The sequence below is a fragment of the Paramacrobiotus metropolitanus genome, unplaced genomic scaffold, assembly GCF_019649055.1.
Source record: "Paramacrobiotus metropolitanus isolate TYO unplaced genomic scaffold, Prichtersi_v1.0 Parri_scaffold0000006, whole genome shotgun sequence".
Classification (NCBI taxonomy): Eukaryota; Metazoa; Tardigrada; class Eutardigrada; order Parachela; family Macrobiotidae; genus Paramacrobiotus; species Paramacrobiotus metropolitanus.
The window spans coordinates 554,892-570,766 of record NW_026570226.1 but is presented as its reverse complement, the minus strand read 5'-3'; the positions used below and the strand labels follow the sequence as shown (position 1 = coordinate 570,766).

Genomic DNA, 15,875 nt, shown 5'->3' with positions numbered 1-15,875 from the left:
CAAGTGGCATTTTCTTTCCGATCACAAATTCACAACCTTGGTTAATGGCGCACTTGACGATTGGATGGGCGAACAAATCGTTAACAGCAGGACGAAAAAGCCGCGCTCCGCCCGGGACAGCCGGAGTGGCACAAATAGGAATGGATTCGCTGGCGGAAAAATAACGTCACGGCTGACGTGTAGTTTAACTGCCGCCACATCCCAATAATAAAAGCCTTTGTGCACCGGTAGCCGTTCACACGCATACATGCGTCCGAGTGCTTAACTTCCTTGGCCATTAATCTTCTCTCCCGGTTCTCAGGCTAACCTAAACCTCATTCTATATATTACGGTTTGCAGCGGTTCATCAGTGAGATTTTTCCGTTCATTTTATCTCATCCCTTTTCCTGGACGCTGCTATCTTTTATATTCATTTTCAGCACCTTCTCGCTTCACATAAGACCATGGCATGATCGTTCGTAATTAATACTGTTCTGTCTGGCTGATCTTGACCGGCTTCCGACCATCATCCTGGTCCGTGTGCCGTGTGTGAAATAACCTCTGCGCGTTATCCAACCATCAACGGTCAACAGTAGCCATAAAACACCGTGGCACGCAATCTTCGTGGAATGTTGCCGATTTCCGTAACAAGTCATCATTTGATACCACTATGCCTTCTTCTTGTGTTTACAGTATCTGCTGACCGATATGACACGGTAAACAGTTCTGTAATTTAAATACAACTTTCTGGATTCCACTGTTGCAATCCCAGAAGGTCATAGGCAAGAATGCATGCAACATAGGAAAAATCCATTAGCAGTGCTTGATATAAAAATATCACCGAACGCTGAAGCGCACAACGACTGTCTTTACCCGATGACCTTTTGTACGGGTATTACGCTTGACCAGCTTAGTTTTAGTACGGCTTAAGGTACAATCATTACAATGGTATGAGTTTTTTGTTATCTGTTGGAGCATATTATCGTTACAGTAAGTAAACACGTAATGTTGATTAGTCTGTCTATCACGAAGGTCAAAAACATGCATATCGCAACGTAAGCGCATTACTTCCACCCCAAAATCATACAGAATTCTGAATCAGCGGGATACTTCAGCAGTGAGGGGATTAACTCATTCAAGCTTCTCTAATGTCGGCGCGTATATGCGATATTTGACCTTTTACAACGTAACAGTGATGTATCTGTAATATCTATAATTCCATAATAATAACATTATAAAACGGAATGAGTAATAAAAGTAAGCATCAAAAATGACCATCAGCAGAAGATTAACCGTAATCTGGAGCATAGGTGTATCTATTTCAAACGTAGAAGTGTATTGTCGCTATAAGGAGCATTATTGGATTACAGTATCATAACATTATGCAAAATATAATCATATAAGCTAGATCTAATTTCTCGATTAAACATTTATTTCGGTTGTAACCTAAATCTAATTGTAATCTAAATTATTGTATTTTGTAACAGGAATCATCCCGTGTAAACAAAAGGTCAAAATGGCAGGCCGACAGGATAATAATGGCCGACGAGTCTGGCGAGCCCATTCAACAAACACTTGATGATCCGGAAGCTTTTGGAGACGATTTCGGGAATTCTGAAGAAGATCCTTCCTACCGGACAAATTTGTTCGATAGGGAATACTTTGCCACTGATCTTCAAAAGCGCAATACTAAAGCCTTCTATCCACCGAAAACGTCTTTCGTAAAACAAAAACAAAGTACGTCAAGAATTGTTATGATACAGTAGAGAGTCTAGAGACTTAGAATATTAAGTCAATACCACCTGCGCAACAGCAAAGATTACTGAGAAAGAGTGTTTATAAGGTAATAATCAAATGAATATCCATTCCACCTGCGTAGAATATTAAGAACGTCACTTGCGGATCATAGTTGGTAAAGCAAATTATCAAGCACCTCTCATAAATGTTGTAGTAAACAATCCATTTTTCAGCTCAAGTTACTCCAGCTAATTATTGCACTTATCACTTATCCGCATGACCTTTTCAGCGCAACGGAAAGATGCTGTACATCTTATCCGGTTCCTTAATTTTATTCAGATAATGATCCACAAAATTTATTTCGCGCACGTGCCTCTCGTAATAACTTTTGATCTCGCATGGTCAGTCATGTCTGTGCTACAAATATGAATTCTATGATTCTGTAATATAACCGTCAATTGCATTGGCCTGAAAAAGTGATTTTCTCCGCACTGGGATTATTATTAATTTACGATTACATATGTGCGGACAAACAGTAAAGATTTTTACTAACATAAAATAATATTTTTAGTTGCATGAAAGCAGATCATCAAATCAAGCAGCTTCTTCTTATTTACAGCGTATTGATTCTCAAAGTGTAAGTAGGGCGTGTGCGTATTCTATGCATTTCTAAGGTCAAATAAACATGAATTATGAAGCTTTATGTTTCCTTAGGACCAAGCAAATGGGCAAATGAAGTGCTGGCGGCCAGAGGAATTCTCTCTCGGTATCAAGTGGGCCAAAAAAAGGAGTTCGACTTCGCTCCTAAAGGTACGGGATGAAGATGATGGATGAACAGAACTCCACAAGCTTGTCTTAATGACACTTTTTCAAAATAACACTGACAAGTTATTAAGTCGACTGGGCGTCTCGGTCACGAAATTCGTATATTACAGACACATACCAGTGTGGCGTACAAAAGGTCGCTCCCAATGACTGGCTAAAGGGCAAGCCGACGTCATCGGGTCTGAAAGACGTAACTAAGCGGAGAATCGAGGCTAGGCATCACAGCTGGCCTTGGCAAGTTGACATCTTCTTCTACCGGGTGGAGAACGGAAGTGCTGTCCGGGTGCATCTGTGCGGCGGTACCCTCATCGATCGCTGGCACGTAATCACCGCGGCACATTGCAACATTATACGCAGTCAGAATTTTGCTTTAGGGTAAGTGCGTAAAAGGGAAATAAAAAGTCATTTACCGCCACTGAAGAGGGACAATTGAGTGTTAATGATTATCAATCATTTTTTATTGTAATGCGGGATATTTACAGACGACCGAAAAGTTATTACATTCGAGTGGGACAGCACTACCGGTCGGTGGATAGAGACACGGTCCAGACAATTCGGGTCGACAAATGGATCGATCATCAGCATTATAACGATTCAGGTGATAAACGTAAAAAAACGAACACTACCCTAAGGTTTAATACCGAAGGACTTCCGACAAAATTAATGTTAAATGCTGTTCTTCACCGGCTGCTTATTACATATAGTACGAGTACATTCATTTTCGCTTCTCCCTTTACTTATTGATGGAAAAGAGTAACATATTCACACAATCCTGCAGCAGTTTCCATATAAATCAAATGGAAGGTCATTCGCGTTTTAGCGCTTTTCAGTATTGGTTTCCGTGGGTCTTGTAATTAGGCACAGTCCGACGTAACCGTCAGTGCACGAACTTTTGGAAGGAGACCACTGGCCTACGTTACCTGTATATTCATTTTTTCAGTTTCGGAAGGAGAAAATCCACCCAAATTTTTTCTGTATAACGATATCGCGTTTCTCCGTTTGGACCGTCCGGTGGACTTAAGCGATGAAGTGCATCCGGTTTGCTTGGACTTTACTGACACCACACCCTTCGCCATTGGCACTACTTGCTACGCCACGGGTTGGAGTTTGGAGGAGTTTGATTATCAAAAATGGATTAAAGGTGAGAAAAGGCCACGAAACCTAGTTATGCGCCCCGATAGAATTAAATATCGTAAGTATTGTACTTCGGTGTGCCATAAAAAATACCTCTGACTATCCCGCGGCAGCGCACTACCTGTCAAACGCCGAATGAGCACCATAATTACAAACCTGGCGCGTATATGCATATGCCGATTATGGGTATGATTTTCTCAAACCGGCACGCAACGGGAACTCCCTGATCGCTGATCCATAAATATATTGTACAACAAACACAAGATAATACAATATTCCACATTACCCGTGCTATTCTTTGACAAAAGAATATAAAATAACAGCAACACGTGGACACTCATATTTTACCATTCTATTTTATACTTACATATCTGTAGTACTTCCTGTAGTTCAAGCAATGTTGTGTTGTTCAAGCACTTTGCCCACGATAGTTTGCTATCCTATGCGTAGACGTAACGATACAAAGCTAGTAGATAGTTTAATACTACTGTGTGCGAGTAGTGTTTAGTTTATTTTGTTTTTGCTAAGGGCATTTTCATTTAGGTGATTATTCGGAAGTACTCAACGAGAGCAAATCGAAGATCGCCAAAGATGCATATTGCCTGAAGCATCACAGTGGATATAACGCCGATGTAACCTTATGCACCAAATATTATCCAGGGTAAGCAGAACACCTTCACTGCCGGCTTTAAATAAACATCTGAATAAAATTGGTGCTTGTACAAAAATAGTTTTTTACTTGAAGATAGTGAGCCGTAATAACGTTAAATTTTATTTTTATTTTTATAGGCATTATTCATGTCACGGCGATAGTGGAGGGCCGCTGCAGTGCGAGCGGGATGGGCGTTTTTATTTGGTCGGGATTGTCAGTTACGATGTTGCCACATCGTGTCGCGCGACGGGTATGACATATTTTACGAAAATTCGCGGTTTACAAAACTGGATTGAGGGTCAGCTGGAGAAAAGTTTGCAAGAACTTTCACAAACATCGTGATTGACGGAGAACAATTTTCGCGAGAAACTGTTTCTTTGGTTTTGGTGAATTTAGTTTATTTTGTTTGAAAAAGCAGCGCTTTTTCCTTACGACGCACGATTCATATATATGAGCAAAAAACACAGCTGAAGCCGGTGTTTTCGGCTTTCCACTGGTTAATAATTTGATTCCAAATCCGCTGCAAAATGAGTTATGCTGGCCCATTTTGTACATAAATTTACGCATGGCTGACTGATAGCTGCAGTTTCATTTGATATTACCCTTTAAGCTATTCCAGGAAACTGCGGGCTGCATCCACGGATAGCAAATGTTTTCTTACGGTAATTAATTTTTAGCTTATTAGTTAATCGCTGATGTCTTGATGGCTGCACAGTTTAATTTATGGATATCTAGTATACATCACGCAAAAATCGTGTTATTTTATTAATGATGATGCTCGGGAGGCAATGAATAAAAGCTCTGGAACACATTCTTGCTGATAACGCTTAATAATTTATGTCATCCTCTAATAGATTACAGTGTACATCGGATTACGATCATATAGTGTTATACACAGAAAATTCCCTGCTTATATGTACACTTCCCGACTTTCCCGTGTTTTTCTCTCTGAATCATGTGTTGCACGTGAGTCGTGACTGATCTGAGCTATCAAATATGCAGCCTTAATTTAATCGAAATTATTATCATAACCAGAAGTGCTCAATAATAGCGCCATGCATAATGGTATGTATCAGTATGACGTACTGCATCTGACACTCAATTGCCGCCTCAAAAGACTTGATTGCATACCACATTCCTATATTTTGAGAATGTGGAAATTTGATTAAACTTTCGATTATTCAGTCCAGTGATACAAGAAGAGTTGCTAGCCGTTGTCGAATGAGCGGTCTCCTAAAAAGAAAGGAAGCAATTTATTTTGGGATTTCGGATCTTCAAACTTACAAAGTCAGATTCAAAAATGGATGCATTCGTGCGCACAATATAAGTGCAGAATCCAATATAAGTTGTATGTTTTTATAAAAACGGAAGCTGGACACCGAATGAAATAGCTTGCACCAATTAATTAACAATGCTCCGGACATTTACCGTGATTGTATCGGTAGACCATTAAACTACAGCAACGGTATGAATATTGGAAAAAGTTGCATTTCCAAAATGCGCTCACCGAAAGTGTGCATACTGTACTTACTTGGATCAGAGCAGGTGTAGCGCACTTTTAATGGACGAGATCTGCATCCCCGATCGTGCGAGGGATCCTTTGCCCGGATACTGCACGCGACTTTACCATCACAGGCTCCCGTTAAACTATTCCTAATGGAAAGGTCTTGGCAGTGCGGTCCGGTTCCATCGTACTCGGCATCCACAATCTCCACGCGCATACGGGTATCGCCTTCTCTGCATCTAATTTCGGCAGTGTTCCCATCCGCTATGGTTTTTTCATGCGTCGGTGTTGATAACTCTGATTGGACTTCTGGTGCCTATCGTATGCACAGATATACAAACACTGTATTTCCAAAGGCCACGCAATCAGTAATAACGACTAAGAATATTCGACCTGATAATTAATTTTTAGCAGGTATCTGTAGCATCATTTTGCTGTTAATTATTGTCTCTACCTACTGCTTTCACAAAAAAAGCATCGGTGATCATACGTAAATCGGCACATGCGCACGATAATTAAGTTATCGCTCGCTAAATTAGTTATTTTATGCCACAGTTTGCTTACCAGTATCCATGAACACAGGCAAACAGCAGCAATAAGGAAGTGCATGATGATACTTAATTATGTAAGCTAACAGTAAGTAGGTGTTAACTTTAAGTACTTACAAGCTTTTTTATACCAAACAATTATAAATATGTATATAGGGAAATTTGCTATTGGAGTTACACTGCTACCCTATTGTATGTAGTTATACTCTTTGCTGCTGCTGCTGCTACAGGGGCAAATACAAATGGAAAAACACCCAAAGCATCCCGCCTTGCATAACCCGGGCATAGACTGTGACTAGTCATACACAGGCAGAGTTAATGCAGCTCGATCAAAACGTTTGTAAACTCCCATATGAAGTAGTTTGGCAATATCATCGATCTGGATAATTATCTGTAATGGACTTTAAAATGCTGATGCATCGACGCTACGTTATGAAAATCTGATGCCGATTTAACTAAACTTCCATCCTACTAGGAGTGTTTCTTCGAAGGTACTGTAGAAGGGCTGGTTCAAGTTAAATTCAAGTTGCCGCCGAATGTAAGCGTTAATTATATACTGTATTAGCCTGTATTATAGCAATACTGCTTTAAATTTGTTTTTTTTAGATGTTGAAAAAATTCGAAAACTTTTGTATTAAAACGTTGTAATTGTACTCGAAAAGTTTAAAAATGTGTGACCTCAACAAAATCCCATGTGACCCGAGTAAAACAACTTGCAAATTAACGGCAAAAATTGGGACACATCCGTTCGCCTACCTAGCGGTAGTTACATGTTCAACAAACGTTTTTCCTACAAGCTGTTTTAATTAGTTAGTTAGCTGTTTTAGTTAACATATTATGATACCAACGATATCATAATTATTATGTAATTAGAAAATTTATCGCAACAACAATATATATACCCGTGGTACTCTGTTCTGCTGTATACAGATACTATACAGACTCCACAAAAAAATTGCATCCCGGTATATCTACAGATTCTTTACAAAATACAACGACTGTATTTCCATACTCTACAAGACTACACTCTACAGTTTGTATACTATTGTAATAGTACTCGTATAATTTTTCTTTAGTATTTTGCTGTTTATTCTGAACAACAGGATATAGTTCTTACGCAAAAGTCACAAAACCTGCTATAAACAGACAGTTACAAACTCTACTTAGGGTTGTACCGGTGTGCAGTTTTGTTACTGTAAGTTTTCATTTCCGCCTCGCTTGTTCCTGTATGTTATGAGCGTGTACATCCGGATTCGGTAAAAATTTCGGATTAATAATTGTGCTTGTAATCCGCAAAATTAATTATGACTTGACATTTTTGGCCGCAGCAAAAGCACTCGCTTATGAAAATGAGAAAACACGCAGTCATTACATGGTAACCCGTATCGTAACTCATGCACAACAGGATCTTGACCATAGAAAATTCAAGTGCGTAGTAAGTACTGTACATAATTATCCATATAATATTATTCAAGTGCATAGCGCAGGTACAGTACTGTACTGTGCTGCTCGTATTAGTGGCGTTACGGTGTAGAGTAAAATTAATCGTAATAATAATGTATGTACGTACAATATTGATGTCTGCTAAACAAGCCCAGATTACTTATTGTATAACAGAGATCAGAACTTGTGTTACGCCTACATATTTAATTATTAATAAAGCTATTTAAATAAAATTATTGTGTGTGATGATGCATCACATTACCAGATTCATTGACATTGCATTACATGTACTCGTACTTCAATTAATCGTAAAAAAATAAGTACATGAACCAAACCGCACGGCCGTACTGCATTGGCGAACTGATCAGAAAAATTTCCAAGAGCAAACAAGAATGGAAGGTAAACAGCAAAAAAACTTGTACGATGTGTCATACTGGTGATCACTGTCTGGCACGAATCCCAGTTCGTTCTGGGCGGGTCTACCTGATACAACACGCTGAGTCTTTGACCGCTTCCGACGGTCGCGGCCTAATATAATGCGCCAGCGTGGTCGCGTTAACACCGTCTGAAATTATTTTGCTCATAAATCTTCTTGAATCTCCTTATCCGGTTTCATTTGATAGTTGTTACTGCCACAATCCATTTCTCACATTAAATTGCTAAGAGTCTATATTGTACATCAGACGGTTTACCATGGCCCGGATCCTGGTTCTCCTTGCACTCATCGTACCGATCTTCTCGGCTCCAACGCAGAATACTCAAGGGGGCAATAATCTCAGTGGTCAGGATTCTGGACCACCGAAGGAATGCGAGAAACCGTTCGGGGATGGCGAACTGGCCAAGGGAGCCAATCCGTATAACTTCACCGTGTTGGCCAAACAAAGGTCAGATGCCGTTGACTACAAAACGACCTTCAAGGGGGCTCCTGTCGACAGTAAGTGCAATTTCGTCGTATGTCTATTAGGTGTCAACTTTTCTTTCTGCCGGAAGGGAGAAGGATGATTTAATTAACTGCTCTAACACAGACGTAAACAACTAAACCGAAAACATACCGCGTCGGTGCATTTTGAACATCTAACGCTTGATTGTCAACCGGTGGTTGAATTTTAATCTATATTTGCCTAATAAGTTAGTTGCACTGCATTTCTGTCTTCAGTATTTTTAATAAGTCATTTTTATAAACCAGTTCGTGATGCGAGATATAGCGGAAGATGCGTCTGGTTCAGTACGTTTCGACGGTTGTATTTCCGGGAAAAATTTCAGTCGCCAGATTTGGGTTATCTGGAAGATCTGATCAAAACATTAGAACCAATCACTGAGAAAAATCTTGTAGACATGAAGTAGCGGATGTTTTTAAGTGTTTTATCTGTGTACTGATCAAGTTCTCTGTTATTTTTATGAAATTAGCGGTGTCATCTGCATGGTACAAGCCTTTTCAGTAGTTTATAGTTTATAGTTTCATCTCGGTAGCAGGTAACCCATAAACCTGTTGTGTTTTGCATACACAGCATGGGATTAAACCTGGCCGAACACAGCACACACTCATTACCAAACTCCGCTACAGAAGGCATAGTAGCCGGTAATACATAGAATACGGGTTTCAAAAAATTGGCAAAACCCGGTGATTTTGTGTATAGATATTAAATTGCTTATCTATTCTATTTGCATGTTTTGCATTGGAATAGCTTTCGAAATCATAAATCATCTCGTGAAAAAAAGCCGTAATGTTTTTTCTGTTTCTCGTCGTCATGCGCTAATGTGAATACCGTAAAAAATGTACATGGTACAGTCATGGCCAGTTTTCGCTTTAGTCATCGCAATGATTCACCTGTTCAATCGATTTTCCTCTATGCACACAATACGACGCCTGGTATTTGCAAATTAGTTATACGTATTATATAAACGATGAAAAGCCACACAAAATTGTTTACCTATTCGTGATATATATCACCTAAATAGTTACGTAAAAGCGCTTGTTTGCAGCAAATTCTTGACTAAATTTTTGTGTATGTCTATCCAAGCACTTTGAGAGAAAGGCACATGTTTGCTTAGGCCGGGCTTTGTAGAATTACGTTCATAATACCTTCTATTTAGAAAATTCAGAATTGTAATCCATTGGCAGTTATTCGAGACGAACTCAGCACAAAATTAACTGGTTGGTTGTTTGTAGTGATTATCTCATTCAATACTCCTCAGGACGTCGGCCAAGTGCAGGCCTTCGCTCTCCGTGCCGGCCTTCCTTTCCCCGTAGTGCAGTGGCAGACCACGGGTAATTTGAAAGTGGTCAGTTGCATTGCTCCGCAGTCGCTGGATACCATCATCGCCCAAGGCGGCGTGGGACAGCATGTGGCGTTGACCGCCGTTCCCCTCTTAGCCGCCTGGGGCAATCAGGAATCCATCCCGGTGATCTTTGAGATGGCCATTCAGGGTGGTGATGGACAGATCTACGTAGCGGCATATAATGGTACCATCAAGGTTAAGGAAACCGATTACAAATTGCCCGAACGTTTCTTCAAGCCCCCTCCGGAGCTCCTGCAGCAAATGCAACAGATGCAGCAGCAGCAAGGGCAAGGTGGAAGACGCGGTCACGGACAGGGAATGGGAATGCAGGGTAATTTCCAACAGCAAAACCCCAACTTCCAGCAGTTCCGGCAGCGTCGGGAAACTTCTGGTAGGCCAAATGAAAAGTGTAATTTTTTGTAACAGATGAATTGCGTTGGAGTTTTGATAAGCCTGTTAGGCTTCGTAATTTGCAGTTATTGTTAAACTGCTCATCAAAACTACATGCAGCATAAGGCGTAAGGTTTCGCTGCAATGAACCTTCAGTAACAAATCAGTTAAAAGACAATAAAAAATTCAAAATCAAAAAAGTTCGTTTTATAAAATTCGTTACATCCATAACCCGAAAAAGAAGTAGCGGACGAATAAGGTCGTTTGCATGGGAGGTTTGCGGCATATGTAAAGGTTGTTACGGCTGACAACAATTGACAGAGTTTTCTTCTTATTTGCAGAAATGGCTGACCAGGAAGAGGCGGAGTTTGATGGTAATTAATCAATTTTTTCTGTGAGAGAAACCGTCCACTATGCTCGATCTATGTGAGTCATGAAAATGTTGCTGTGTGTCCAGGATCTCGTTTCTAAATCCATGGCAGTACTGTGTTAACATTAACAACCATGTTTGTTTGCTGATGCATATGCGTGTTCCGCGGATGATGAATTTGTCCTATATATTTTTTAATGTTTGTGCGTTCTTGTCGGTCCATTGGCTATTTACATATATTATGTCTGGCCTTTTGTGGTGTGCGAGCAGAATGGTTCCGAGTGATCAGAGATGAAAATCGTGTCGGTTTGTGCGGGGTGTGTTGCAGTACAAGTACCTGTTCGCTGTTGCCGCTAACATTAGCACAAAACTGTCGTTAATTATTACTGTAGTACTGAAGTACGTTCAGCTCTAGCCAGCAGCAAGTGCAATTACCATTTCTTTCGTGTTTTGAAGAAGCGCAGGGTCTCGTTTAAGGGTGAATTAGATGGAAACCAGGAGCAAAATTATACAGTTTAAAATTTAAATAAGATATTTCAAAAAACCAGGCATACCCTGTATATGTCTCTGTAAAAAAGAGTCTGTGATTAAGTATTACCATGGCTGATCTACTTATATAGTACAAATTTTCTTTCTACGGTATGACCGGTTATACGAGTACATACGACCATGTAAGAAGGCCATCAATTTTGCAGTTACGTTAGTTAACCAGGAAACTGCAGATATAGGTAATAACTGCAAAGCACAGCAATTTGCCGCTTTGAGGGACCGTAACCCTCGCGCAACGTGTAGGTCTCACGAGCTACTGAAAGTCCATTTCCGCTAACGTTAGAAGGTACAATGTCCAGTGACCTGTGTCTCGCGTTAAGCAATACACAAGAGCCACCCACACCTGAAAAATGAAAAGCCCTGATGCTTGCTTACCTTTTTTACAGTTTTTGAGTTTTGAGCATTTTTATAAAAGCTATTAAAGCTTTATAACCGCTATGTTTTCGCAGCTGTAAGGAAATCTAATACTAATGCCCTGTTTATCACCTTTGCGCACAATATTTATTTAACAATCAATAATAACTACTACGTACGTTAACCTTTCGTGCTGCAAAAGCCACATCTAAAAACATCTAAAACAGCTATACATCTAAAAATTTGACAATAAAAATGCATAGACGTTCTTCCATATTGTAAAGAATGTTTTGTGCTAATTTAGTACATCGGAAAGTTTTCGGCCATGAATCAAAGCATAGTAGCAACACCTATGTAATGAATATAGGTACGTAACAGTAAATGCAATACTTGGAAGTAGTAAATTAAGAGAAGTTCTTGCCGCCCAAATGCAAAAATAATAGCAAATATAAGAAGCATAGTAACGCTGCACAACTGCGCAACAGCTGCTGCTTGCACTTCATGATAAAAAATATTAATAATGACGTTGTTTTGTTAATAATGTTGCTTTTAATTGCCGTTTGTCACTCACGTCGTTCTTGCGTCGTTAGGCCACGGGTTTTGTGGCTGTGTTAAAACTGCTTTAGCGGAAATTATCGTACGCCGTAAAAAAATATGAGATGCTGTAATTTAATCACACACAGGTTATGAATCTCATCTTCGCGTGAGACGAGCGGTGAACGAAGAAGAAGGGGAAGGAGCCGGAGGAAGAAGAAGAACCGGTTGTCGAAAAGAAACCAGCTAAAAAATCCGCGTCACAGTCCAAGAAAAGTTCCAAGGCATCGAAGAAAGCCGAACCCGTGGAAGAAGAGGAACCGGCAGCGGAAGAAGAGGAAGAACCCGTCGTGGTTAAACCAAAGAAAAAGACTGCCGCCGCGGCTAAAAAATCATCCACTGGAAAATCCAGTGCAAGTTCCAAAAAAGCGAAATCAGAGCCAGTGGTCGAAGACGAAGCGGCAGCGGAAGAGGAGGAAGCACCCGCTAAACCGGCTAAAAAGTCTGCCAAAAAGTCCGGCTCAAAAGCACCCGCCGCCGCCGCCGCGGAAGAAGAGGAAGAAGCTCCTGCGCAATCGAAAAAGACGTCAAAAGGAAAACAAGCAGCTGATGCAGATCAGGAAGACCAGACAGGAGGTAAAAACTCCGGTGCGAAAAAGAGTAAAAAAGCGGCTGAACCGGCTGCAGAGGAAGAGGAAGAACACGGTAGTAAACCAGCCAAGGCTAAATCGAGCAAGCGCACTTCGGAGCCTGATATGGAGGAAGAAGACGAAAATACCGCAGCTGAAGAGGAACCAGCGAAACCAAAAAAATCAGCTCAGCGTAAAGCGAAATCCGAGCCTGCTGTTCACAAAGAAGAAGAGGAGGAGGAGCCGGAAGAACCAGCGTCGAAATCCGCTCGAAAAGCGCCGGTCAAGCATAAAAAGTCTGATAAAAAAGGAAAAAGCCACGGCCATAATCACGATCACGAGGAGGAGGAGGAAGAAGGAAATGAACACGATCACGGCGATGAAGCTGGCCATGGGCACCGGCATCACAAGCACCACTCGAACTCCTTGAAGAAAGCGCAAAAGGATGACATTGGCCACGCCCACGTCCACCATCATCATCACCACGAACACCACAGCAAATGTGGATGCGGAGACAGCAGTAGCTCCAGCGAGGAAAGCAAAGACAAGAAAAAGGATGGAAGTGATGAAGAGGATGGCGGTAAAAGGAAGGCCCAAGGTCACAAGAAAAATGCTAAAAAGGATGATGGATCCGACGAGGAAGAGGAAGAGCACGGTTCTCATGAGCATCAGTCGGCAGCGAAGAAATCAAAGAAATCCGCCAAAGGCTCGGAAGAGGATGGTCAGCATGGAAAGAAAACCAAAAAGCAGGTTGCTAAGTCGGAGCCCAAGAAAAAAGCTGGGAAGAAAGCGGCGAAAGGCAGTGAAGAGGATGGAGCGGCTGGGCATGAAGATGGAGATGCTGAGGCTGAACATGATCATGACGAAGCGGGTGGGAAAGAGGAAGGCAGCGAAAAGGGCAAAGGAAAGGGCGAGGGACATGGTAAAGGAAAGGGAAAGGATGGAAAGGGAAAAGATGGGAAAGGAGAAAAAGCTGGCGGTAAAAAGGGGGCGGCTGGAAAAGAAACTGGAAAAGGGAAAAAGGGCGCTGCAGGCGCTGGTGAGGAAAGCGCAGCGAATGCGACGACAGGAGCTGTAATATTCGCTGGACTGGGCAACAGGTACGTGCACTGAATTTTAAGTGTTCGATCCGTTCTTAGCGCAGGCTTGAGAAATTTTATAAGCTATTAAATTTGAAGCATAAAAATACTGCATAATTCTATTCATGAACATAACCAGTAATTCCACGCAGGTCGACACAGAGTGCGCAGAGCTACATTGCTGGGGTACATCGTAAATTGTTGAAATTGTTTATCTGTACTATATTGAATTGAATTTAAACGCAAAAACCAACGTCTTACGATAATAAGGACATAATATTTGTACTGTACTTACTACTTACAGGGCAATTGTCGACCACGTCGGTTATATATTATATGGATGCATGTATATGGTTATATATATGGATGTACCGTACAGTATGATGTACAATATCTGTGGAGTAGGATGCGTCTTACAGTAGACTGTAGAGCGTATATATACAAGTATATAAAAAACACACTTCTTTATGTTTTCACGGAAATCTGCATTCGTTTAGTAGGTCGAATAATTTAGGGCAAAAATGGTGCACTGTTCAGTTGCATTGCTTTTATATGCTGTAACTTTTAATTTGATCAACGAAAAATCCATTAAATTTTTTTGTTTAATAGCTCGTCGACATGGAATTTGACGGGCCTTTCTTCTGGGAACACCAGCCAAGATGCAAGCAACGCCACTCTTTCCGGTCTGCAAATTATGGGAGCGATATCATTAGGCCTACCTCTTTTTGTCGGATCCGTATCGAATGATTCAAATTCGTCAGCAAGCAACGCTGGCAGCGCAACGAACGGTTCGATCAGTGTGACCTTTGACACTACCACGTCTGCCAGCACCGGCTTCACTGCCAGCATCTCGTTCATAAACGACACTACAACGGCTGGTTTATCATCCGGTGTAGCCGCGCGTCGCAAACGGGAAAATGATGACGAGGACGATGTGGAAAACAGCCAAGAAGAAGAAGATAAAGAAAAGAAAAAAGACAAAACAAAGAAAGAAGGGAAAAAGGGAAAGGGCAAAAAGAGCAAATCAAAATCCACTGATGCCCCAGTTATTCCCGTTCCTGCTCAGATCGAAGTGAACATACTCGTACTTCCTTCTGCGAATCTTACCGCCGGAAACCAAACCGAAGCACAGACAACAGCCGCTACAACCGAGGCAACTACATTGGCAAGTACAACCGTCTCGTCCACACCAGAAACCACATCGATTTCGCAAACATCAGAAGCGTCCGCGTCGACGACCTCTACGGCAGCAGCGACCACACAAAGCGGGGTACTTGTGATTGGAGTCCGTGATGAACAGACTACCACCACTGCCGAACCGTTCACCATAGCCGGCACAGTGTAATGGCGCCAAGTCAAGAACCAAAATTTTTTGCTCATTTCAAATGCATTTTCGGATCCGTTCAGTTTTAATTTGTCTAGATGTAACAAACTGCATACTCGAAGATCGTTAAGCAGTCGAGGTCTACGTTAAGTTTAGAAACTGTCTAATTTTGTAGCATACATTATATATTTGATTTTCCTTTTGTGGGCGATTTCTGACAGCAAACATCATAATTATCATGTTGAGAATATATTAGTAGGTAAATCCGCTCAGAAAGCCTCAGCCAACCAACTATTAAAATACTCGTAAAAGTTTGAACGAAATATTCCTTACCTCATGATGTCGTCATACCAGCGAAGAATAAGTTATTTCGTGACTGGACCCCGTTTCTTTTATCTCGGAGCATAAAATAATTACGCAGTGAAATTTTATATATACCGCAAGACTGCACAAATTATGTGAATTTACGGTTGAATCGATGCAGTAAATTTGTCGACAACAAATTATTATACCAGGGGACCGCAATAAACTAAGATTTCTGTTA

General features: G+C 41.1%; 3 protein-coding genes across 3 annotated transcripts; 2 read left to right on the top strand and 1 right to left on the bottom strand.

Moving 5' to 3' along the window:
• Nucleotides 1-220: 220 nt before the first annotated feature.
• Nucleotides 221-5,138, top strand: LOC129581695 (chymotrypsinogen A-like). The gene is made up of 8 exons (XM_055472907.1): nt 221-695; nt 1,467-1,716; nt 2,431-2,526; nt 2,652-2,916; nt 3,024-3,139; nt 3,482-3,682; nt 4,219-4,336; nt 4,465-5,138. Exons 1-8 carry the CDS (start codon nt 609-611, stop codon nt 4,667-4,669), a joined length of 1,338 nt encoding a protein of 445 aa, XP_055328882.1. The 5' UTR covers nt 221-608; the 3' UTR covers nt 4,670-5,138.
• Nucleotides 5,139-5,258: 120 nt separating this feature from the next.
• LOC129581952 (uncharacterized) lies at nt 5,259-6,694 on the bottom strand. Its single transcript, XM_055473277.1, has 3 exons — nt 6,396-6,694; nt 5,859-6,147; nt 5,259-5,560 (listed from the first exon to the last, which is right to left on the bottom strand). Exons 1-3 carry the CDS (start codon nt 6,438-6,440, stop codon nt 5,535-5,537), a joined length of 360 nt encoding a protein of 119 aa, XP_055329252.1. The 5' UTR covers nt 6,441-6,694; the 3' UTR covers nt 5,259-5,534.
• A 1,668-nt stretch (nt 6,695-8,362) lies between these two features.
• On the top strand, nt 8,363-15,642 carry LOC129581611 (uncharacterized). Its single transcript, XM_055472800.1, is given in 6 exon segments — nt 8,363-8,756; nt 9,993-10,493; nt 10,834-10,866; nt 12,449-12,555; nt 12,557-14,028; nt 14,617-15,642. Coding segments are annotated over 6 exon segments (3,090 nt in total). The 5' UTR covers nt 8,363-8,515; the 3' UTR covers nt 15,353-15,642.
• Nucleotides 15,643-15,875: the final 233 nt, after the last annotated feature.